Source organism: Equus asinus, chromosome 22, assembly GCF_041296235.1.
Source record: "Equus asinus isolate D_3611 breed Donkey chromosome 22, EquAss-T2T_v2, whole genome shotgun sequence".
NCBI classification, from domain to species: domain Eukaryota; kingdom Metazoa; phylum Chordata; class Mammalia; order Perissodactyla; family Equidae; genus Equus; species Equus asinus.
Window position 1 is genome coordinate 24,276,102 of NC_091811.1, and position 25,725 is coordinate 24,301,826.

General features: G+C 36.4%; 1 protein-coding gene across 2 annotated transcripts in view; it reads right to left on the bottom strand.

Moving 5' to 3' along the window:
- Window positions 1-25,725, bottom strand: part of LRP6 (LDL receptor related protein 6) — a 176,387-nt gene that overhangs the window by 78,370 nt on the left and 72,292 nt on the right. Inside the window, exon 3 of one of the 2 annotated variants that reach the window (XM_044775138.2) lies at window positions 17,020-17,217. The exons of the other annotated variant lie outside the window; for it this stretch is intronic. Within the exon in view, the coding sequence (XP_044631073.1) occupies window positions 17,020-17,217 (198 nt within the window). The remainder of the gene's footprint in view (window positions 1-17,019; window positions 17,218-25,725) is intronic. 2 annotated transcript variants of the gene reach the window in all.

The following is a 25,725-nucleotide window of genomic DNA, read 5'->3' on the forward strand; positions in this document are numbered from 1 at the left end:
TATACTGGAGCAAGGAAATGACACTAAATGGTAACTCAAACCCTCAGGAAGAATTAAAGAGCATGAGAAACAGTAAATATGTAGGTTAATACAAAAGAATCTATAAATAATGTTTTCTCCTTTTTTCTTAACCTTTTTAAAATACATAAGATCATACAAAACAATAATCATAACATTTGCTATAACAGCAATGTTATATAAATGACAATAGCACAGAGGAGGGGAGTGGGAATGAAGATATACTAGAAGAAAATTTCTGCACTTTACAGGAATTAACTTAGTATTACCATAAAGTAGATTTGACAAAATGGATATTGCAATGCCTGGAATAATCACTAAAAAATTTTTAAGTCCCAAAATATAGTTTAACAAAATCAACCAAGAAATTAAAATGATACGTTAGAAAATATCTACTTAATACAAAAGAAGGCAGAAAAGAACCAAAAGGAACAAAAAAAAAGACACGAGATACACACAAAAAAATCAAAACATCAGATGTAAACCCAACTATAACCCAACATTAATAATGTTATCATTGATAACATTAAATGTGAACAGATTAAACATTCCAACTGAAAGGCAAAAGGTTGTACATCTTAAATATATACAATTTTCTTCGTCAAAAATAAATTTAAATATACATATATGCACACACATAAAAGGCAAAGATTGTTAGACTGGGTAAAACAAAACAAGATTCAACTATATGCTGACTACAGGAGACATACTTTATATTCAAAGATACAAATTGGTTGAAAGTAAAAGTTACAGCAAACAGTAACCATAAGAGAAGTGGAGGGACTCTATCAGACAAAACATACTTTACGACAAAAAACATTACTAGAAAAAAGCACATTTTATAATAACAAAGAGTCGAATCATCAGGAAGATACAATTATAAACGTATACACATGTAAAAACAGAGCCACAAACAAATGAAACAGAACCTGACAGAACTGAAGAGAGAAACTGACAACTCACTAATAACCGTCTGAGATCTCAACATCCTATTCTCATTAAGGGATAGAAAAACTAGACAGAAAATCATCAAGGATATGGAAATTTGAACATTACCAAACAACTTAATTAGCATCTATGGAACACTCCATCCAACAATACACATTCTTCCAACTTCACATGGAACTTTCTCCAGGATAGACCATATGCTATGTCACAGAACAAGTATCACTTAGTTTTAAAAGACTGAAATCATACAAAGTATATTCTCTGAGCACAATGGAATTCATTAAGAAATCAACAACAGAAAAAAACTGAGAAATCCACAAATGAGAATTTTCTAAATTCTAAATTTCCTAAATTATTCCTCAATGTCATCTAAATAAGCTATGGATCAAAGAAGAAATCACAAGAAAAATTTTTAAATATTTTTAGCTAAATTAAAACAAAAATACAACAAATGAACATTTATGGAATGCCAACAAAGCAGTGCTTAGGGTAAATTCTATACATTTACCCCTAAATGCATGTATTAGAAAAGAAGACAGATCTCAAGTCAATAAGATAAGTTGCAACCTTAAGAAGAGCAAACTAAATCCAAAGCAAGAATAAGAAAGAAAATACAAATATGAGGGTGGAAATCAATGAAATAGAATAAACAGTCCTGAGAAAATTAGATATTCACATGTAAAAGTATCAAACAAGGCCCCTATCTTACACCATTTACAAAAATTAACTAAAAATGGATTAAAGACTTAAAGATAAGACCTGAAACCATAAAACTCCCAGAAAAAAACACAGGGAAAAAGCTCCTTTACATGGGTCTTGGCAAAGATTTTTTGGATATGACCTCTAAAGCACAAGCAACAAAATAAAACATAAACAAGCATGACTTCATCAAACAAAAAAGTTTCTGCACAGCAAAAGAAATGATCCACAAAATGAAAAAGCAACCTACAGAATGGGAGAAAATATTTGCAAATCATATATCTGTTAAGGGGTAAATATCCAAAAAGTATAAGAAACTCTTACAACTCAACAGCAAACAACAAATAATCCAATTTAAGACATGGGCAGAGGGCCTGAATAGACATTGTTCAAAAGAAAACATATAAATGGCCAATAGGTACATGAAAAGGTGCTCAACACCACTATCAGGGAAACGCAAAGCAAAACAACCATGGGACATCACCTCACGCCTGTGAGAATGGCTATCATCAAAAAGACGAGATAACAAAAGCTGGTGAGAATGTGGCGAAAAGGGAATCCTTGTGCACTGCTGGCAGGAATGTAAATTGATAGAGCCAATACTGAAAACAGTATGGAGGTTCCTCAAAAAACTAAAAATAGAACCACACGATCAAGCAATTCCACTTATAGATATGTATCTCAGGGAAATGAAAGCACTATGTCAAGGAGATATATGCACCTCCATCCATGTTCACTGCAGCATTATTTACAACAACCAAGACATGGAAACAATCTAAGTGTCCATGGACAGATGAATGCACAAAGAAAATGTAATATATACACACAATGGAATACTATTCAGCCATAAAAAAGAAAGAAACCCTGTCATTTGCAACAACTTAGACGGACCTTGAGGGCATTATGTTAAGTGAAATGAGTCAGACAGAGAAAGACAAATACTATACGATCTCTCTCATATGTAGAATCTTAAAAGAACATACAAAAATTGAAATTAATTAAACAATTCATTCCCAACATCATAGAAAATAATCAAAAACTTGAGAATAAATTTAACGAAAGAGTGTAAGACATCATAAACAAAATGGATAACAGACCTAAATTTAAAAGTTAAAACAATAAAATTCTTAGAAGAAAACATAAGCATAAATCTTCGTGACTTTGGGTTAGGCAAAGATTTCTTAGGACACCAACAGCACTTTTAACAAGAGAAAAAACTGATAGATTGGACTTTATCAAAATCAAAAACTGGTGATTCAAATGACACCAACAAGAAAATGAAAACACAAGCTACAGACTGACAGAAAGTCTTTCTAAATCATATATCCAATGAAGAACTTTTATGCAGGATATCTAAAACTCTTATAACTCAATAAAAAGACAAATAAGCCAACCTAAAAATGAGCAAATGACTTGAATAGTGTCTTAAACATCTAACTGAGCCTCGTGTGAGGGAAGACTGTTCAAGATGATGGGCAGACCAGACCTAAATTTACAATCTGAAGTAGAAGCAAGAGGGAAGCATAAAGGGACCTAAACCATTTCAGCAAAATCTGGTATTTACTTTTTTCCAAAGTAATTATTTTCTCCTGATTATAAAGGGAACATATGTGTGTTCACTACAAAAATTTGGAAATAGAAATATAAAAAGTCTATCTTTCTAGTCCTTTATTATGTGCATGCATACAATATGTACATGTATATATACAAATACAAGCAATTCCTAATCATCAAGGAACGAAAAACTAGTTTGTTTTAAAAACAGTTAAGGCAAAAACAGGAAAACAACTAACCAATGGGTTTAGAATTAATAATTTGGTAAAAATTCATTAGCACTAAATCATAGCCCCCAACAAGACAGAAGGAAAAGACTTGAATCAAAACAAGAAATGATGGAGACACCTGCACTAAACCAAGAATAAAGAGCATTTACCACCCCTAATTACTGACCTTCACTGGGAATATATGCAGCAGTCCCCAAGGTCCTTGAACCTTAACAATGGTTAATTTGCCCTGAGAAAAATGGTTCATTTATTTTGAAAGACTCCAGCTCATCCTCTCATCTGGATTAATCAGTACCTGTGATTGTATCATTATTTTAAATGACTATATAACACTGCATTGAACAGTTGTGCTATAATTTAAAAATGCATATTGTTCAACATTCACTTTATTTCTTCCATTAATATTTAACAGTATAACTGTTTGGTCTTACTCTTTTCTGATGCTTACCAATTTTTATTCTTCCTTACACTCCACCTCCCCCCTTTTTCTTGGATTTTTCCTACTAGACTGAATTTATATGCCCTCTTCATGTATCTAGGGATTTGGAGCATACACAAACTGCTTTATTCAATTGTAATTATCTTTTTTAAGCCATATTTGATCCTATTTTAGGTAATTATCAGCTTCAAGAATAAGACAGTATCTACTGACATTCCCATGTGTAAGGTACAAAGTTAACATGGTTTTACTCCTGCCTGCCCTTCTTCCTCATCCAACCATCCCATTACTATTTCTCATTTTTTATTGATTAAACCTGGAATTTTAGATATTGTGTGCTTTCATTTTTATCTATTTCAAAATATCTCACAGTTGCATTAAGTTGTAAAAGCACATTAACAGTAATTAATAGATTTAACTCCAGTTGAACTAGCTTCATTCTTCACAAATATTTAATTACCTGCTTCCTCACTCTTAAGCTCTACATTTTGATTCATCTCTATCAGTTGTCTGAAGTATACCAAGTAACTTTTTCAGAAAGAGTAATGTCACTTGTACATTTTGACTCATTGCATATCTAATAATAATGTCTTCCTGTTGCAGTAACACACAAACAACTCCTGGATCAATCTCCATGTCTCGAATGTTTTCTTCTATTGTTTTCATCCCTGCTTCTCCAAGTTGTGGGAGAATTTCTCAGGGTTATCTTCCATTTCATTGTTTTGATTTTTTTTAGTCATCGATCCAGTTGTCACTGCTTAACCTGTGTTTTAAACTAAACAATCAGGCTCTTTATTATCATTCTGTTTTTACTGATCTTGGATGTAGTCTTTCACATTACTTACTCTGTTTTCATACCTGTTGCGTCCTCTTGAACTCAGATGATTTTTATTCTCCTGCATCTTACAGAAAATTATAGAAGACACCTGCTAAAATTCCTTAACGTGGGTCATTCATTTGAATTGTCATATTTTCTCATGCGCCCTGTTATTTTTTTCTATTTGTTTGTGTTTCAGAGGGAGGTCTGTACTTTATTGGAAGCTGAGATCAATTCTGTTACAGCATGCAAATTCCTGCCAAGCTTTCAGATCCAGAAGACGGGAGAAGGCAAATAAATTTTTGATTTATTACAGCTTCACTTTAATTTGAAAATTAAATCACCCTAGGTGGGAGGGAGATCTGAAGCTAGTGATGATAGCAGCATATTCATGTGTTTCTTTTGCATGTTTCTGGTAACATCTAGAGATCTGCTGATATAGGGACCCTGCTTAATCTCTGGCACCCTTGTGCTCACTCACAGCCAAATTAACTACACCTCTGATCTTTGCCTAACATGCTCAATTATGTCAAGCATGGTTGCCATAACCTGTGTGTTCTTCAGTGCCTGGTATATGTCCCAGAGGTTTTAACAGAATCCACATAAGACCTCCCTTCCACCCTATCTAACCTCCTCATTACCGTCACCTCCAGCCATTATCCCTGTAGTTGTGTTTATTATTGCTTATCTGGGTAAATCTCCAACTAGCTTCTTTGGGAAGCACATTTTTCAAAAGCTCAGGAGGTGACCAACCATGTCAGTCTGCCTGGGTCTGAGGGTTTTGTGGAACCCAGGCAAACAAAGATGGTTGGTCACACAACAGCTCAGTCAGATTGAGACATCCTTCAATCTTGAAACCTGCAGAAATTTTTCAAGGTTTCTGGTATGTGGTTGTTTGCCTAAGTCTCTAGCACTGCTGTGAAATTCCCCTATGTTTATAGTCCATGGCTTTAATAACCGTTAACTTAATAATGACCATAAATCTGTATCTCCCTCCGAGACGGCTCTGCTGAGCTACAGGCTCATATATCCAAAGCTCTCCAAATTTTATCACCAGTTTTCTGTAAGCGACTCAAACGCAAACATGTCCAAAGGTGAATTCAACCTCACTCTCTTCCTACATTAAAAAAAAGACAGAAAAAGAGAAAGTAAAGAAAGGGAAACCTATCCTCCTTTCCTGAATTTCCTATCTCAATGAATGGCATTTCCATCTAAGGAGCCATTCAAAGCAGAGGCCTAGAAGTTATCACACAGCCACCTTGAGTGAGCCACAAGTAGTTTATTAGGATTGGAGCACAGTGTGCAAGAAAGGAAGTAAGGAGGATATTTGTCTAAAATAAGATAAAGGAATTAGATCATTTAAGTCACAATGAAGAGTGTGTACTTATCCTGAGAACAATGATGACTCACTGGATGGAAGCGAAATAATTAGTCTTCGAGTCATTTTATACACAATTATCAGAATGGCATTTCTTAAAGAAATTCATCCATATCAATTTACTACCTGAAAATCTCCAATGACTCCTAATACTTTTCAGGATAAAATTCAAACGCCTTATCTTAGAATACTAGATCCTGCATGATCTGGCTCCTATCTATCTCTCTAGACTTGCCTCCAACCATTCCCCCATATTTCCTTCTGCTGCTGAATTACACTGACAAAACAAAGTATTCTTTAACAATCTTAATTTGAAAACCTGACTCTAGTAATTAGGAATTAACATTTTCCAGAGAGGGCTTTTATTCCTCCTGGTTTTTAAAGCTTATTATTTTCTTCAGGGTCCATCAAGGCAGGCTACAAGAACACAATTACATCCTTGATGCTTACATTAATGTCAATTAACCACAGATATGTGCACCTGTTTCTGAACTCTATTCTGTTCCATTGATCTTTATCTTTAGATTTAGCACCCCATTGTTTTAATTACCCTAGCTTTTTGGTAAGTCTTGAAATCAAGTGGAAAGTCCTCATACTTTTTTTTGGTCTTACAAAATCAATTGAGCTATTTTAATAGGTCCTAGGCATTCCCACATAAATTTTAGATTCAATTTATCATTTTATGAAATAAAAAATCTATCCTCCTTTGAGCAAACTGTGTCATTTTTTAATTAGTTTAAATAAATTGAGTTCTTTAAAAAGCACACACAGACAATATAAGCCTTTTGGAATTTTCACTGAGACTGTGTTGAAGCCATAGACCAGTTTAGGGAGAAGTGTCATCTTAACAATATATTGATCATTTTTCTTTTCTTAAAAGATAAATATTGCAGGGGCTGGCCCCGTGGCCGAGTGGTTAAGTTCGCGCGCTCCGCTGCAGGCGGCCCAGTGTTTCGTTGGTTCGAGTCCTGGGCGCGGACATGGCACTGCTCATCAGACCACGCTGAGGCAGCGTCCCACATGCCACAACTAGAAGAACCCACAACGAAGAATACACAACTATGTACCGGGGGGCTTTGGGGAGAAAAAGGAAAAAGTAAAAAAATCTTTAAAAAAAAAAAAAAAAGATAAATATTGCAGTCTTCCCCTGTTGCGACTGGGGAGGAATTTTATATCTCACAAAGCAGGTAACAGTCTCAAAAATAATGTACTTTCCTCAGGGATGGTGTTTAGGAGGCATTATTAACGCATGTTAGGAAATTCATACAACAGCCTTGACTAACCTATGTCCAAAAATAAACAATCGACACACTTAAACTATCTTATATAGCTTATATGAAGAGTATTTGAAATGATATATACAAGTATGGAATAACCAAGCATATCCTACAAATTTCTGTTGTTTCCTTTCTATTAAGGAAGAGGGCCCACAATGAATTTTTGAAGTTCACCATAGAAATTGTACAGTTTGCATGTGTTTTTCAGATAAGAAAAAAAGACTTGGAATTACCTACTATAAAGCTTTTCCCACAAATGAATGGTAAGACTCTTTTTTACCTTTGTGTGAGATTTCTTTGGAGAGTTTAACAGATCTAAGATTATGGATATCATTCCCAAGGACCAACTGGTGATCAATTAGCTCACCTTCCAAGACCTGATTGCATCCTTAAACTGTCTGGATGGCTTTTTGGCAAATGCATTGGTATTCATCTCAAAAGGAATTCAGAAAGTGTAGAAGTTTAAGGACAAATCCATTATCACTGGAAGAGCAGCGAAAAGCTCATGCCTTGCCGATGACTGATGGAAAGCACCTTTTTCATACAGAATAACACATAATTCTTATTCTATAATAAATAATATCATCTGAGACTTAACTGAAGACCTAATAAGTGCTAGGTACTGTACTCTACTACATGATCTTATCAAAAGCAAAAATTAGAATAGTGATGTTAAAGGAAGACCATTTAAGGGATATAGAGTTTATCCTTCCCTGGGTACTTACTTTAAGTTCCAGAAGATTATCATCTTCAATAACATTAGCTTAATCATTTATAGAGTTATCTTTACGGAAGTATGCCCCCAATTTTAAACAAAGACCACGATGGAAAAGCAATACGAAATAAACACACAAAGAAAATGCTAAGAATTACACTGCTACCCATTACATTCCTTACTGACTCCTTATGAAAAATTTCTTCTCATTTGCACGCTCCACTTTGGTGGCCTGGGGTTCAGAGGTTCAATCCCAGGTGTGGATGTATACACCGCTCAACAAGCCATGCTATGGTAGTGTCCCATATACAAAACAGAGGAAGACCGGCACGGATGTTAGCTCAGGGACAATCTTGCTTAAGCAAAAAGAGGAAGATTGGCAACAGACATTAACTAAGGGCCAATCTTCCTGACCAGAAAAAAAAAAGGAAAACTTTCTTCTCAATATGATGAAAAACTTCTCTTGTGAAGTACTCATAAGTTTCCACCTTTCCAGTAATGTGTGCTGGTAACTCATTTTACTCTAGCTCCTGGGAAGCTTACAGATAACTTGTTTTTAAAGTTTTTATTATAAAATAAAGCAGATACAGAGAAAACTACATAAGACAAAGGTATAACTTGATGAGTTACTACATGGCAAACACCCTGTAAACCTTCATCCAGATCAAGAAAGAACTTTGCCAACCATCTCAGAAGGCCCTTCGTGGAGCCTGTCCCAATCCCTTCCTCTCCACAAAACTAACCATTATTCTGACTTTAGAGTAGCCACTTCCTTACACTTCTCTATACTTTCATTACCCAAGTGTGCATTCGTAGAAAAATGGTTTCGTCTTGCCTACCTATCGTTTGTATTTCCTATGTCTTTTAAGGCTTTTTTTTACGACTTCACTTTTTTAGAGCAGTTTTAGGTTCACAGCAAAATTGAGGGGAAGGCACAAAATGTCCCATATACCCCCACACATGCATAGCTTCCCCTATTCTCAACATGCTCCAATAGAGTGGTACATTTGTTACAATTTATGAACCTACAATTGACACCTCATAGTCACCCAAAGTCCATAGTTTACCTTAGGGGTCACTCTCGGTATTGTACATTCCACGGCTTTGCACAAATGCATAATGATATGTATCCATCATTAGAGTCTCATAGAGAGTATTTTCACTGATCTAAAAATCTCCTTTGCTCAGCCTATTTATCGTCCTTCCCTTAACCTCATTCTCAGTGTTTTTTTTTTTAAAGATTTTATTTTATTTTTTTTCTTTTTCTCCCCAAAGCGCCCCCCCCTGTACATAGTTGCATGTTCTTAGTTGTGGGTCCTTCTAGTTGTGGCATGTGGGACGCCACCTCAGTGTGGCTTGATGAGCAGTGCCATGTCCACACCCAGGATTCAAACCGACGAAACACTGGGCTGCCTGCAGCGGAGCGCAAGAACTTAACCACTCAGCCACGGGGCCAGCCCCCATTCTCAGTTTCTTTTAATCTACAGGTTCCCTCATCATTCATTACGGTTTATGTATTGAAGGACCTGGGATATTTGACCCGTATGTCCAGATCTGCTGATTCATACTTATGGTGCAGTTCAACATGTTTCTGTCCTCTGACTTTCCTGCAAATTTCAAGTTTCATCGAACTCACATTAGATTGATCCCTTTGGCAAGATGAAAAGTGGTGTTCTTTTCTTCCATAAGGATGCAAATAATGTCTGTTCTTTTTCTTATTGTGATGTTAGCAGCCATTGAGGTTCACTGCCTAGATCCAATAGTTCACTGGAAGTTATAAAATGCTGATATTGTCATCATATCATTTTTTTCATTTATTAGCTGGAATAGCTTTGTTGTATCTACTATTCTGTTAGCTACTGGTTTACTCATATAGGAAAGGGAAGGTAAACTCCTTGATTCTTTCTCTTTATTACCAAAATTGAAGGTAACGAATTGGTTCCCCATCATCCTCTGAAAACGACCACTTCCTTTTTAAAACATCATTATGATCTGAAGAATTTAAACACACTTCATGGGCTTCTATCAATCTCTGACCAGTGAGAGGCTTTTTAAGTCATCTCTCCAGGCTTTCTAAAATAACCTTAGTAGTCTGTAATAGCTTCCTTGCTCTCTGGTATGACAATGTTCCAGCTCATCTTGTACATTTCTTGCCAGAAACTTAGAATCAACCATTTCACCTGAAAGATATGATTTCTTTTAAGGTGGAATGGTTTTCCAAGATTCCAATCTTGGTGCTTTTTATTTCTAGTCCTCTTCAGTGGTCATAGTTAGGAAATAAAAATACATATTCACATTTGTGTGTACGTATTTTTGTAACATAAAATATCTAATGAGCTCATACCAGTAATTTCAATTAAAACTCAGAATTACCAGTTTCTCTTTCTTAACCTCTATAGTATTACATCTCTATTTCCTTTCTTCCACACGAAGAATCCTGCATATGCAACATCAATAGAATTAATATATCTTGTAATTACTCACTTACTTGATCCAACATTATAAACAGTCTCAAAAAAAACCCTCAGTGAATATTACTATGCCACATGTCCCTCAACAACAGGGACATGTTCTGAGAAATGCATCCTTAGGTGATTTCATCATTGTATGAAGATCATAGAGTGTACTTACGCAAACCTAGATGGTACAGCCTACTACACACCTAGGATATATGGTACTAATGCTACAGGACCACCACCATGTATGCAGTCTGTCGTTGACTGAAAGATCGTTATACAACACATGACTGTATCAATCAGTACACCACTGTAGTTAATACAAAGAGTTTAACAAAATTTTTGCATGGAGTATCTCTATCCCTGCTCCAATTTTTTACAGTAGTAGTATATTTACATTATCTAAAAACATAGCCATTAGATATTATACTCTCTCAATTTTAACCCTCCTTTAGTTTTCTCTAAGCAATTACATGTTTAATGCTCCTCACCACACCTTATTTTGATATCTCGATCACCATTTTGGTTATCTAAAGCTTAATCACTAGTACATTTTTCAGGAATGAGTCAGGGAAACAGTATTTCTTCACTTCTTGCACGTTGATAAAAGTTTGTCTATGGCTTTATACGAGAAAGTCAGTTTTGCTGGATAAAAAAAACATTGGCTCACATTTTCTTACTTGGAGTATCTTAAAAATACTAGTCCATTTTATTCTGACAGGGAGTGTCCTGTGAGAAAGTCTGATACTACTCTAATTTTATTTCTTTTTTAAGTCATTTACTGTTTTTCTTAGAAGTCCAGAGAATTTTTTTCTTTTTCTATAGAATAATCTTACTAGAATGTCTTGGTGGTGTTTGCTCTGGTTTATATTCGCAGATACACAGTGCTCTCTGCAGTTTCAAATCTTCTTTTAAGAAATTTTTCCTGAATTATAGTTTTTAATATTTGTTCTGTTCCTTTGCTTTGGTTATTTTCCTAAAAGAGTCTTACTATCTGTGTGTTCTTTCCTCTTTGCCTATCTTCAATACTTGTCCATTTCTCTTTTAACTTTTTACATTTCTTTTTGGTTTAAATTTTTCCTCCTTTTCAACTTCTATGTAAAGATCATTTTTGCTCATTCACTATTGCATTATATATTTAGGTGCTCCTATGTTGGGTGTATAAATATTTACAAAGTTATATCCTCTTGCTGGACTGATCCCATTATCATTATGTAACGACCTTCTTTGTCTCTCATTACAGTCTTTGGCATAAAGTGTATTTTGTCTGATGTAAGTATAGCTACCCCTGTTTTCTTTTGGTTTCCATTCACATGGAATATATTTTTCCATTCCTTCACTTTCAGAGTGTGTGTTTTCTTAAATCTGAAGCGAGTCGCTTGTAGGAAGCACATAGTTGAGTCTTCTGTTTTTATCCATTCAGCCAGCCACTCTGTGTTTTCACTGGAGAATTTAGTCCATTTCCACATAAAGTAATTACTGATGGGTATGGACTTACTATCGCCATTTTGTTCATTGTTTTTTGGCTGTTTTGTATCTCATTTGTTCCTTTCTTCTTCTCTTGCTCTCTTTTTGTGATCTGATGATTTTCTGTAGTGTTATGTTTAGATTCCTTTCTATTAATCTCTTGTGTACTACTGTAGGGTTTTGCTTTTGGTTACCGTGAGGCTTACATAAGACATCTATCCCAGCAGAGCTCAGTGCAGAAGGAGCAGTCAGAATTGCCCATCTCACAGTCCTTCCCTGAAAAAGCTCTATTTTCATACTTTAAAAGCTGCTGTCTAATAGTCAGGGTTCTAATTTATCAGACTTCCAGAGGCTGACTGCAGTCATCCCAGGATACTGGGGAAGCCAGCAGACACCACCTCTGCCTTCTTCCTCTATTCCACTCCAAAGCACCAATATCTCCATGGAAGCAGCTTGTACACACATCTGGTGCCCCAGGTTTTGCGGATGCCACCCATTGGATGGGCCCCTGGACTGCCTAGCTCTGAAAGTCAATGGCGCTTGTATTCACAAGTCCCACTGTACTGTAGCAAACAATGAAGCAGTTCTTAATAGGTACAGGAGCAACCTCTTCCACGGCTATATACCCAGGTCCAGTGCAGAGGACACAAGAAAAAAAAGCCCATCTCCAAATTTCTCCATGGAAAGGCCCTAACTATATAGTTTCCAAGCTGCTGCCTGGGGATCTGGGTTCCAAACAGCCTGCATCTAGGTGCTGAGTGTGATCTTCCCCTTTGGAACACTTGACAAATCCTGGCAGATCCTCAAGTACTGGGAGCCAGTAAGAACAAAGACAGCAGCTTGGATGATCACAAAGGTTTGAGAGACAACCAAGAGCTCAGGCCAGGCAGACTACTAAGGTTCATCTTCTATATGAGGCCACTTTGTCAAGACTGTTAGAGGTAGCTGTTTCATCTAATGTGCAGAAACCAACACAAAGAGTCAAGGACAATGAAGAAACAAGGGAATACGGTCCAAACAAAAGAACAAGATAAAACTCCAGAAACAGACCTTATAAAATGGATTTACCTGATAAAGAATTCAAAATAAAGGTCACAGATACTCACCAAAGTCAGGAGAACAATGTGGTAACAAAGTGACAACAAAGAGATTGAAAATATACGAAAATATCAAACAGAAATCACAGAGCTGAAAAATACAATACCTGAAGTGAAAAATTCAATAGAGGGGTAGAACAGCACACTAGATCAAGCAGATGAAAGGATTAGCAAACTCAAAGACAGGACAGTGAAATTCATCCACTCAGAGAAGCAAAAACAAAAAGAATGAAAGAAAGTGAAGACAGTATAAAGGACTTACAGGACACCATCAAGTGGACCACCACTCACACGATGGGGTCCCAAAAGGAGAAGACATAAAGAGGCAGAAAGCTTATTCAAAGAAAATGGCTGAAAATTTCCCTAACCTGGGAGAAAAAAATAAACGTCCAGATCCAGTAAGCCCAGAAGCTTCCAAATAAAATTAATCCAAAAGGACCCACAACAAGACACATTATAATTAAATTGTCAAGTTAAAGACAAGGACAGAATCTTAAAAGTGGCAAAAGAAAAGCAACTTGTTTCACACAAGGGAACCCCCATAAGACTATCAGCAGAAACTGCAGGCCAGAACAAAGTGAAACGATATATTCAAACTGCTGAAAGAAAAACACATCTGCCAACCAAGAATATTCCACCCAGCAAAGTTGTCCTTCAGAATGGAAGGAGAGAGAAAGGGTTTTCCAGAGAAGCAAAAGCTTAAGAAGCTCATCATTATGAAACCAGCCTTACAAGAAACGTTAAAAAGATTTCTTCAAGCTGAAACAAAAGGGTGCTAATTAGTAACAGGAAAACATATTAAAGTATAGATCTCACTGGTAAAGGTAAATATACGGTTAAATTCAGACTACTCTAATGTTGTAATGGTAGTGGGTAAATCACTTATAAACCTAACGTGAAGGTTAAAAGACAAAAGTAGTAACAGTAAAAATAACTATAACTACAATAGTGTGCTAATGAGTACACAAGGTAAAAAGATGTAAACTGTGACATCAGAAACGTTAAATGTGTGTGGGGAAGTAAAAACGCAGAGCTTAAGTATGCATTCAAATTGATCAGCTTAAAATACTGTGATACATGTAAGATTTTTTTTTTAAATTTTTTTCCTTTTTCCCCCCAAAGCCCCCCAGTACATTGTTGTATATTCTTAGTTGTGGGTCCTTCTAGTTGTGGCATGTGGGATGCTGCCTCAGCATGGTTTGATGAGCAGTGCCATGTCCGCACCCAGGATTCGAACTGATGAAACACTGGGCCGCCTGCAGCGGAGTGCGCGAACTTAACCACTCCGCCATGGGGCCAGCCCCAAGACATTCTTTATTAAAAAAACTTAAATGAGATTTTACTGATACTTTGATGTTTCCCATGTTTATGTGAAATTAGTTTTCCTGAACTTCTAGAAGAAGGTGGTATTCAAGGTAGTTTTTTCTAATGTTACAGAAATCACCCTCCTGTTGTTGTCATCATGTAATGTTAAAAACTATGGTAGCTTGCTTTCTGAGATGTCCCAGCTGTTCCTCTCATCATCCTTATCTGAACTTTCTCTTTCCTTCCCCTTTTGTTCATCTCAATTTTACCTATTCTGCTCAATTTTGATGTTACTATTCTATTCAATTTTGTTTCTATTCAGTGTGGCGCCCTGTCCTGGTAGAGCACCTTAGCAGGACCATTCCAAGAACTCTGTGCAGCTGGACTGCTGTATCCTCTTCTGTCTTCACACAGTGGACTCACCTGATATTGCAGCAAGCAAGCCCTCACCCTCTCATTTCAGCTGCTGCTCTTAATATAGTCCACCACACTGTCTAGTAAGTAGCTGAGGCTATTTTGAAGGTCTCCTGCTTTTACATTCTATGAGACAACCCATTCACTCTCTCTGCTTACTTTTGCATAAATAGTAATACAATGGAGGTCTTCTGGCTGTTAGTGGTCTGCCCTGACCTGCATTCATTTCTGGATGCCTGACAGTTTTATGATATGTTTGTGGATTTGCTATCTAGTTTCACTGGTTTTTGTGTGGGTATTCCAAGGGAGTTTTGTGGGGTTTTTTAACTATGACATGATCATATTCACTTCCTAACATCCCTCTCAAAGCCAAATCTGAAGTTCAAACACAGTAGTTATGCCTTTATATTCATCATATACTTATTACCTTTTGTGACACTTATTTCTAGTTGTTTTTAAAGATTTTATTTTTCCTTTTTCTGCCCAAAGCCCCCTGGTACATAGTTGTATTTTTTTTTTTTTTTTTAGTTGTTGGTCCTTCTAGTTGTGGCATGTGGGATGCTGCCTCAGCATGGCCTAATGAGCCACACGATGTCGGCACCCAGGATCCGAACTGGCGAACCCCTGGGCCACCAAAGCAGAGCGCGCAAACTTAACCACTCAGCCACAGGGCCGGCCCCTCTAGCTGTTTTTAAACCTTCTTGTTATTAAGTCATTTCACTCTTTGAAACAAGGCAAAAAATACTCCAACTCCATGATTACAAAAAGTTTATCTGAATAAGTTCTTTAAAGCTTTCCCAGTTTTCAATACTTCTAAATGCTTCCTTATTCACAGTTCAGGTAACTTATACTGTTCACACTTTGAAAAATTCCTTCAACTACCTAAGGGTCTCTGTTTCTAGAGGGGTCTTAGAATGAGACCACTAAAAACCCAAATAATCATTCAAACACAAGAACGTAAATACAAACTGTCTAAAGATATGAACCTGGGAATGTGATGGGTTTGCAGGCATCAGCTGGAGGCTCAGTCCACTGCTCGGGGCAACTGGGAGGCTTCCGAGGTGGGCACAGAACCCAGAAGTTGTGCCCAGAGATGCAGGTGGCACCTGATCTGCAGGAGTCGCATGCCGTGGAGTTGGGAGGCGAGGAGGAAAGCTTCACTGAGGGGCCACTCGAAGCCACCGTGCCAGGATCCCTTTCTCCAAAGTGATGCTTTGGAATCAATGCCTCAAATACCCAGAGCTGTGGTCTTATCTCCTTTCTAGAACTACTAGAGGCCATCTGGTTTGCAGAAAATAATGGTAACATCCCAATTTAAAAATACATAATTTGGGGCCAGTTTTCGTGTTTCTAAGAGAACAACCAACTTGCTCATTTAAGAAACAGTCAAGTAACTAAAAAATATCTCTATACATGACTATGATCTGGGTAGAAATTCCATTTTTACATATTATAACTATGTCTTCCTTGAATACTGGGGTGTAGCATACATGCAGTAGGTCTTCTCCTACTCCAGTGGTCAGCAAACTACAGCTCACCAGCTCACTATGTTTTATAAATAAAGTTTTACTGGAACACAGCCATGCCATTCCCTTACGTGTTATCTATAGCTGCTTTCACGCCACAACAGCAGAGGTAAGTAGTTGCAAGAGGGATCATACGGCCCACAAAGTCTAAAATATTTACTGTCTGGTCCTTTACAGAAAAAGTTGGCCAACCCTGTCCTAGTCTAGAGATTTATCAAATGAGCTTCCACGAGCAGCACCGAGTGGCTCTATGACCAATTCTGAGTAGAATCACTCTTTGTTCTATTGGGCGTCCAGCACATTGCAGAATGTTTAGTATCCCTGACCCTACAGGAGCTAAAGTGCCAGTAGCACTCTAGTCCTTATGTTAACCAAAATTCTCCACACATTTCCACACACTCTGGGAGAGAGCAGAAGTACTATCTCTGGTTAAGAATCACTGAAGTAATATATTAACTCAGAGTAAAGAAGGAGAAAATACAAATCCATAAATTCTAAATGCTACCAAGATAGATGAGAAATGTAGTTACCTCTTTTAAGAGCAAACTAAAAGTCTATTCTTCTTCCTCTGTGATATTTAGCCAAAAATACACTAATTCTTCCTAATAAAATTAGGCTTTATAATTTGATTATTATGTCAAGACATCATGTAGTTTATAAATTTATAAGGCAATCTTACCGATTTGTTCCATCCAGATTTGATTTGTGGATGAAATTAAGTTTTGCATCTGCCCAATAAAGCTTCCGTTCCTCATAATCCAAAGTTAGTCCATTTGGCCAGTAAATTTCAGTGTTTATTATAATGAAGCGACTTGAACCATCCATTCCAGCACGTTCTATCTTTGGTACTTCTCCCCAGTCTGTCCAGTACATGAACCTAAAAATCATATAAACAATAACCCATGACATAAGCAGATTAATAGCCAAGTATTTTATAACTATCACTAATAGTAAAAGCTCTCTCAGAACACTAAAACTGAAACCCCTAGAAATTGTTAAAAACTTTTAATGATCTACCTTTTTGCCACCAACATGGTAATAAAAGATTCAGGCAAGCATTATCACAGATGCAAAAACCATTTAATCAACATTTATTGGAAAACAGAAAACAGGATATTTACACTGTCTCAACTTATTTCCCTATAAATTACTTATTAATGACAGAGGGAGAAATGATAACTGTAGAGGAAATAAACTTGGTGGACACCACCTTAACCACATCATCTAAGTTAACATCGTCAATAAGGGAACAAATGGGCATCACATATGTTATGCACTGGAAAGGACATACATCTTTTATGTAGATCCTCCTACAGAGAATGCCTGCCCAAAAAAAAGCATAACCTGAACAAAATTATGAGGAAATAGAACCAAATTGAGGAACATTCTAGAAAACAACTGGCCTTTGACAATATCTGTCATAAAAGTCAAAGAAAGGTTAAGGAAGTGATCTAGATTATATGAGAATAAAGAGACAGGATAACTACATAAAATGCATGATTCTAGAATCATCAGTTTGGAAAAATGCTATAAAGACATTATTGGAAAACCTGCCAATATTTGCCAGACTGCCAAATTATTTAACAGAAATGTACTAATGTTAAATTTCCTAAAACAATCAATTGTTTTGTGGTTGAAGTGTACAGGACTTCATTGTACTATTTTTGCTTCTATTCTACAAGTTTGAAATTTTCTCAAAATAAAAAAAATGGAAAGTCTTAATAGTCTCATTCCAGAGGGAAAAAGAAACTTTTCTTGATTTAAAGGTAATACTCTTAATGTGCTATATTTCAACTAAAAGCACATTTTTAAAAAGTTAGTGAGGGCTACAAACTAGTTAGGAGGTATTCAGTAAATGTGTTGAAACGCAACTGAAATTCAGATATAAACTTTACTCAGAAAACTAATGGAATGATGCAGCTGTAATGATTCTACTTGTGCATAAAGATATTTCATATTAACTGCTTACTCAAAAATATGATGGAAAGAGAATATCAGGTGGGGAACTAAGAGACAGTCATGTGCTGCATAATGACATTTCAGTCAATGACAGCACATATACAACAGTGGTCCCATAAGATCAGTACCATACAGCCTATCTATGTAGTAGGCTATACCATCTAGATTTGTATGAGGACACTCTATGATGTTCACACAACAAAAAAATCACGTAACGACGCATTTCTCAGAAAGTACCCCAGTTATTAAGTGACACGTGACTCTGCTTCCTAGATACAAAGCACTGTGCTAATGGCTTTACATACATTATCTCAAGCCTAACAGGCACATTATGAAACATTATTTGTCCATCACCCTATTTCAGAAGAAACTCATAAAAGTTAGCACATTACTCAAAGTCATATAGCTAAAAGAGAAATGCAAACTCACATCCCTTAGATTCCATAGTCAATGCTTATGCCACAAGTCAGAGCCTTGATTCATAAGGAATAACAGGCAAAGCGCTCCAGAGATTGAGGCTAGTTAGTGACTAGATATTGTCCAGAATGAGGGGCAAGAGAATGATCAGATTCATGCAAGATAAAACTATATAGGAAGGATAGCCACACAATTTTAGACCATGTCAGAATTTTTGTTTTTTATTCTGTAATCAACATAAAGGCACTTGAAGACTTTTAAGATTGAAGGTGAAATGACTGGCTTTGAGGGTTTTCGGGGGTTAGGGAGTGCCCACTGGCTGCAGTGTGACAACAGACTGGAAGAAGGTTAAAAAGAATAAAAAGAGGCCAGAGCTCCCAAAATGGCTCTGTGAAGAGCTCAGCAAATTCTCTCCCCTAAAACCAATAAAAAAAAAAAAACAAGAAAAGATTGTCAAAAATAACTAAAGTCTCTGAAAATTGATCAAAGGACATACAAAAAAGTGAGAAGCATTTATTCAAGAAAATCTATTAAATCACACTAAGAATTGTGGTATTTCAGCTAGAGGTTACTTGCATCACCATCCACACTGCTGGGTTTGTGGCTCAGACATTCCGCCTTGAGCAGATAAGGCAGACCAGAAAGATTAGCACCACACCCCCCACAAGAGGGGCTGACTTTATTTGGAGCAGGTAATAGAAAAATCTATGCCCAAGAACATTGTCAAAAATAAGAGTGCTCTCAGTAGCAAACCATCAAAGAGGGCTATTATCCCAGCAATATTAGTTGGGACAGGCAACAAAATGGCAGGCCAGGTAGAAATTTAACATGAAGATCCTAGGACAGAGACAGCCAAAGAGGGCCTTAAGTGCATATTCATCCTTGGTGGTCAGAAAGGTTGTGTGCATGCACAAGGCTGCTCCTGCTCAAGAGATACCAGAGAAGATCTTTGAAGACTAGTCTCTGGCTGAATGCGGGACAAACTTTAAACTCCTAAAATTTGAAAATATTCCCCAAACCACAGATAGATTCAAAGAAAAATGGTGAAGCACTTACTGGCTCGAGGTATTTAGGAACAACCTGTAATCAATCATTAGAAGACCACTAAGATATAGTGACCTAGGGGCAATCCCCAGAAAGCTGGGCACAAAAATTTTTTAAAAGAAAAAAGACTGTGAGTAGTGACTTCAGGAGTAACATGCTGGGAGGGAAACACACTCCAAAAAGTTAGTTCAGGCAAGTCATTAAACAACAAAAACAATAGCAACAAGCCAGGGAAAGGTCAGAATCCATATTTGCTATAATACAGTATGTAACATTTCTAGTTTTCAACAAAAAATTATGAGACATCCAAAGACATAAGAAAGTCTGACCCGTGTGTGAACTTAGCAGACAAGAACTTCAAAGCTGCTATTAAAAATATGTTAAAGGAACTAGAGCAAAGAACATTTAAGAATTAAAAGAATGGATGAGGATGACTCATCAACGACTAAGTATTAAAAAAAAGAAAGAAAGAAAGAAATTCCGGAGTTGAAAAGTACAAAAGCCTAAATGAAAAATAAAATGAAAGGGCTCACTGTGCTAGCTGAAGAATCAGCAAACTTGAACATAGAGCAATAGGGATTATCCAAAAGGAAGAGCTGAAAGCAAAAAGAAGAAACATGAGAGATATGTGGGACATCATTAACTCTACTAATAAACACACAATGGAGTACCAGAGAAGAGGAGAAAAAGTTGGGAAGGAAAAAAGCTCAAATAAATAATGACCAAAAACTTCCCAAATTTGATTAAAAAAAAATGAACCCATACATCCAAGAAGCTTAAGAAACTCCAAGTATGACAAACACAGAGATACATAACTATACACAACAGTCAAACTGTTGAAAGACAAAGAGAAATTTTGAAACCAGTAAAAGAAAAACAACTCATCACATGCAAAGACACCCCAATTTGACTAACTGACGAACAGCTGATTTCTCATCAGAACAATGGAGGACAGAAAGCAGTGGGATGATACACACAAAGCGCTGAAAGAAAAAAAATTCAACCAAGAATTCTACAAAACTAAACTATCCTTCAAAAATGAAGGTGAGGGCTGGCCCGGTAGTGCAGTGGTTAAGTGCACATGTTGCACTTCAGTGGCCCGGGGTTCGCCAGTTCAGATCCCAGGTATGGACATAGCACTGCTTGGCAAGCCATGCTGTGGTAGGCATCCCACATAGAAAGTAGAGGAAGATGGGCATGGATGTTAGCTCAGGGCCAGTCTTCCTCAGCAAAAAGAGGAGGATTGGCAGTGGATGTTAGCTCAGAGCTACTCTTCTTCAAATAAATAAAAAAAGAAGGTGAAATAAGGAAATTCCCAGATAAACAAAGTGAGATAATTTGTGGCTTGCAGATCTGCGTTACAAGAAATACCAAAGGAAGTTCTTCAGGCTGAAAAGAAGTGAAATTAGATGTGAACTTCAATCCACATGAAGAAGCAGACAGTATTCATACAGATAATTATTTAGGTAATCATAAGAGACAGTATAAATATATATTTTTCCTTTTTTCTTCTCTTAATGGATTAAAAAGACAATAGCACAAAAAAGTAGTAATAAAATTGTAGTACTGGGCTTATAATATATAAAGGTGTAATATATATATGAAAATAACAGCACTAAGAAAGGGAAAGGGGAAGCAACAATAAGGCAAAGAAATTGTGGCAGAAATTAACTCAAAGCCACAAAACAAAATAAAGAGTACCAGAAGTGTTAAATACATAGGTTAATATAAAAAACTTATAGATTTTTTTCTCAGTTGTTCCTTATCTTCTTTAAAAAAAATAAGACTTTCCAGTTCCTGAACTGTTCTCATATGCACAATAAACCCTTACTAAATACTAAAGCAAAACAAACAAAAAAACCATAAGACGGCTTAAAGCAATTCTGATGACATGGTATTAGTGGTTTTACAATATACAGAAACATAATATACAACAATAGTAGCAAAACAGAGAAGGAAGGAAATAGACCAATATTGGGGCAAAGTTTCTGTATTATACCGGAATTAAGTTAGCATTAAAGTTCACTGTGATTAAGATGGATATTATAATCCCTACAACAAAAACTAAGAAAATATCTCAAAAATTATAGTTAAAAATTCAACAAAAGGATTAAAATGGTACACTAGAAAACATCTGTTTAATAAAAAAGGAGCGGGGCAGGTCCCACGGCCGAGTGTTTGGGTTTGCACGCTCCACTTCAGAGGCCCAGGGTTTCGCCTGTTCGGGTCCTGGGCGCAGACATGGCACCGCTCGTCGGGTCATGCTGGGGCGGCGTCCCACATGCCACAGCTGGAAGGACCCACAGCTGGGAATATACCACTATGTACTGGGGGGCCTTTGGGGAGAAAAAGGAAAAAAATAGTCTTTAAAAAATAAAAATAAAAAAAGAAGAAGTTAAGTTGAAGCAGAACAACAAAAAGACAAGACATAAGGAAAACAAACAGCAAAATGAAAGACATAACTACACTTAAGTAAATAACAACAATAAAATATAAATGTATTAAAGATTCCAATCAAAAAGGAGATTGTCAGAGGACAGAGTCAACAGATATTTGGGAAGGAAAAACTGACAGGACTTGGCTATGAGGGGTGATGGAAGAGTAGGAATTGAGAACCATTTCTAGGTCTCTAGATAGAAAATGATGCCTTAAAAGAAGGTAAATATTAATAGAAATCAAAATAAATACATAGCTATTAAAATAGTGTTCAACCATATACCGTCTAGTGGTATGGATATCATATTTGGGAAATCACTGGTACAGAGAACTGTCCTTTCGTTGTATCTGTTCAATCGTGAGTTGTATAATTTATGGTTACAAGACCTTCAGGTGTGAAAAAGTTAGACTATAAGACATAGCATACCACAGTGATTTAGAGCACAAATTCTAGAGTTGGGCTGCTCAGCTCTGCCACTTCCCAGACATGTGATCTTGAGCAACTTACTTCACCTCTCTGTCCCTCGTGTTCCTCAATTATAACATGAAGATTAAAAACAGAACTACTTCATGGGGTTGTTGTGAGAATTAAAGCAGTTAACACATGTAAGGCACTTAGAGCCCTACATATACTTTAGTTATTGTTGTTGTTGTCTGATTATGTCAGAAATCCCTTGTTTATGGCTTCTCACTTTTAGAATAAAGGGAAAAATCATTAATATAATCTTCAACCCTATACTATCTGGCTCCTACCCATCTCTTCAGCTTCAATTTATGCCACTCTTCACCTTATTCATTACATGCCAGTCCCAAACAGGCACCATACTTCTCTGGCACTATAGGGCTTCCCCTCTAGATATTATCTTCCTCTTTCAGAGTTCAGCTTAAACAGTATTTCCTCTAAGAAGTTTTCCCTTAAATCCCGAGTTAGATTGCACGTTCCCTTAAAAGCTCTCAGAGTACTTTATATTCGTAGCATTTACAACTATAACTGATTATTTGCTTAATGCTTACTGTTTCTTACCTCTAACTTATACATTTATGTTTTATGTATTTTCTTGATTAAAATAGGTTTAAAAGAGAAGTAAATGAAAGATAAATTTTCCACATTCTGATTTGGTCAAGTATTCCTTTTGCTGAGGCATATAAATCCCTCATTCTTAATGAGGCTAATGATTATACAACAGAGTTCTTGTCTACAGCAGCTAGCAGAAAAGAAAGAATACATTTGAAGAATAAGTGGGCTGAGAAAGTGACTAGAGATTTCCAATGATCACAGTGAATTTGAAGATAGCATTTCATTATGTAGTCTGACATGCTAATTTATAAAATCTGAGTGCCAGCTGTCCAAAGGTCACTCTGTCAGTAAATATTTTAACAATGTTCTAACTAATAGCTCACTTCTGGTTTATATATTTCAGAAAGTTAAAGATAAAAAAGTCAGATTTTGGAGAATGAATATATGATAAGAAAATTAGATCTCTCACCATAAGAGTTTTTAAAAGAAAGGCAACAACCATTCAATGACATAATATCAACCCATGTACCATTTGTTCTTTTATCAGGCAATCTAAATTCAAGGCATTCCTGGTCTAAATTTTTTATTGAAGTATAATTGACATTTAACATCCTGTAAGTTTAAAGTGTACACATGGTTGTTTGCTATACTTATATACTGCAATATGATTACCATCACAGCGTTAGCTAACACCTCTATCACGTCAGTTATCATTTCTTTTCTGTGGTGGGAACAATTAAGATCTAGTCTCTTAGCAACTTTGAAGTTTATAACACAGTATTATTGACTACAATTACTATGTTGTACATTAGCTCTCCAGGACTTATTTACCTACCAGCTCCAAGTTTGTACCCTTAAACGACACATCCCAATTCCCCCACCCTCCAGCCTCTGGGACCCAACATTCTACTCTCTGATTTTATGAATTCGGCTTTTTTAGATTCCATATCTAAGTGATATTATACAGTATTTGTCTTTCTCTGTCTGACTCATCTCACTTAGAATAATGCCTCATCGATGCTGTGGCAAATGGCAGGATTTCCTGCTTCTCATAGCTGAATAATATTCCTCTGTGTGTGTGTGTGTGTGTGTGTGTGTGTGTGTGTGTGTGTGTTCTTTATCCATTCATCCATTGAAGGACATTTAGACTGTGTCCCTATCTTGGGTATTGTGAATAATGGTGCAATGAACATGGTAGTGCATACTCTCTCTTCAAAATCCTATTTTCATTTCCTTTGAAAATATATCCAGAAGTGGGATTAAAGGATCATATATAGTAGTTCTATTTTTAATTTTCTGAGGAACCTCCATACTAGTTTTAGTGGCTGAACCACTTTACATGTCCACCAATAATGTACAAAGGTTCCCTTATCTCCACATCCTCACCAACACGTGTTGCCTCTTGTCTCCTTGATGACAGCCATTCTAACAGGTCTGAGGTGATATCTCATTGGGGTTTTTCATTTGCATTTCCCTGATGATTAGTGATGTGCAATATCTCTTCGAAGATGCACCTGTTGGCCATCTGGATGCCTTCTTTTGAAAAATGTCTATTTAGTTCCTCTGCTCATTTTTTATCCAATTGTTTGGGTTTTTGTTACTAAATTATATGAGTTCTTTATATATTTTGGGTATTAATCCTTATCTGATATATTGTTTAATAATCTTCTCTCATTCCGTAGGCTGCCTTTTTATTTTTTGGATTGTTTCTTTTGCTGTGCAGAAGCTTTTCAGTTTGATGCACACTTGTTGCTTCTGCTAGCCTAGATTTTTTCATTTTTGCCTGAAAGTCCTTTCACTGTTTTGGATCTCTACAAGGAGTAGGAAATAGGGTAGGAGGATAAGCTGAATATCTGTATATATCCTTTCCCAATCAGCTATAATCTCCATAAGTTAAGTACTCAGTTGAGAAGTAATCTTATATGGTCAAAGAATAACCTAAAAACAGCAAACAAAATCATCTAGAAGCTTTGTACAAAAGTTAAAATTTAAACTCTAACTGTACCAAAATATACCATTTCTCAAATATTCTTAAGTCATTAAATAAACATAGTACGTAACAACTCAGAAGCTGATTTACCAAAAATATAGCTTAAGCAAACTTTAGGGTCCCTCACTTCTACAGGCCCCTTAAAATACCTTGTTCTTAATTTTGTACAGGCAGTCATCACTCTGCAAAGTTCCAATATGTGAACTTCAGTTACCATAGTTTAGTAAAATAACAAACGCTCTCATTATTCTCCTCTCAATATGGTCAAATTTCAGTTATCACAGTATATTAACTGTAAGTGCACAAAGTACAAATTTCACTGCCAGCTCCACAAATCACCATGTAAATGACAGATGTGCATGATGATCAGTAATCAATCACATTCTTCTTTCAAAGTCTCACTGGTCCCTGCTCATCTGTTATTCAGTTCACACACAGACAGCAAAGTGTGCATCTGTGTTGCCTCCTTGTACTCATAAACCAGTGAAACATTTTATAAAAATGGATTATCAAAAGGAAAT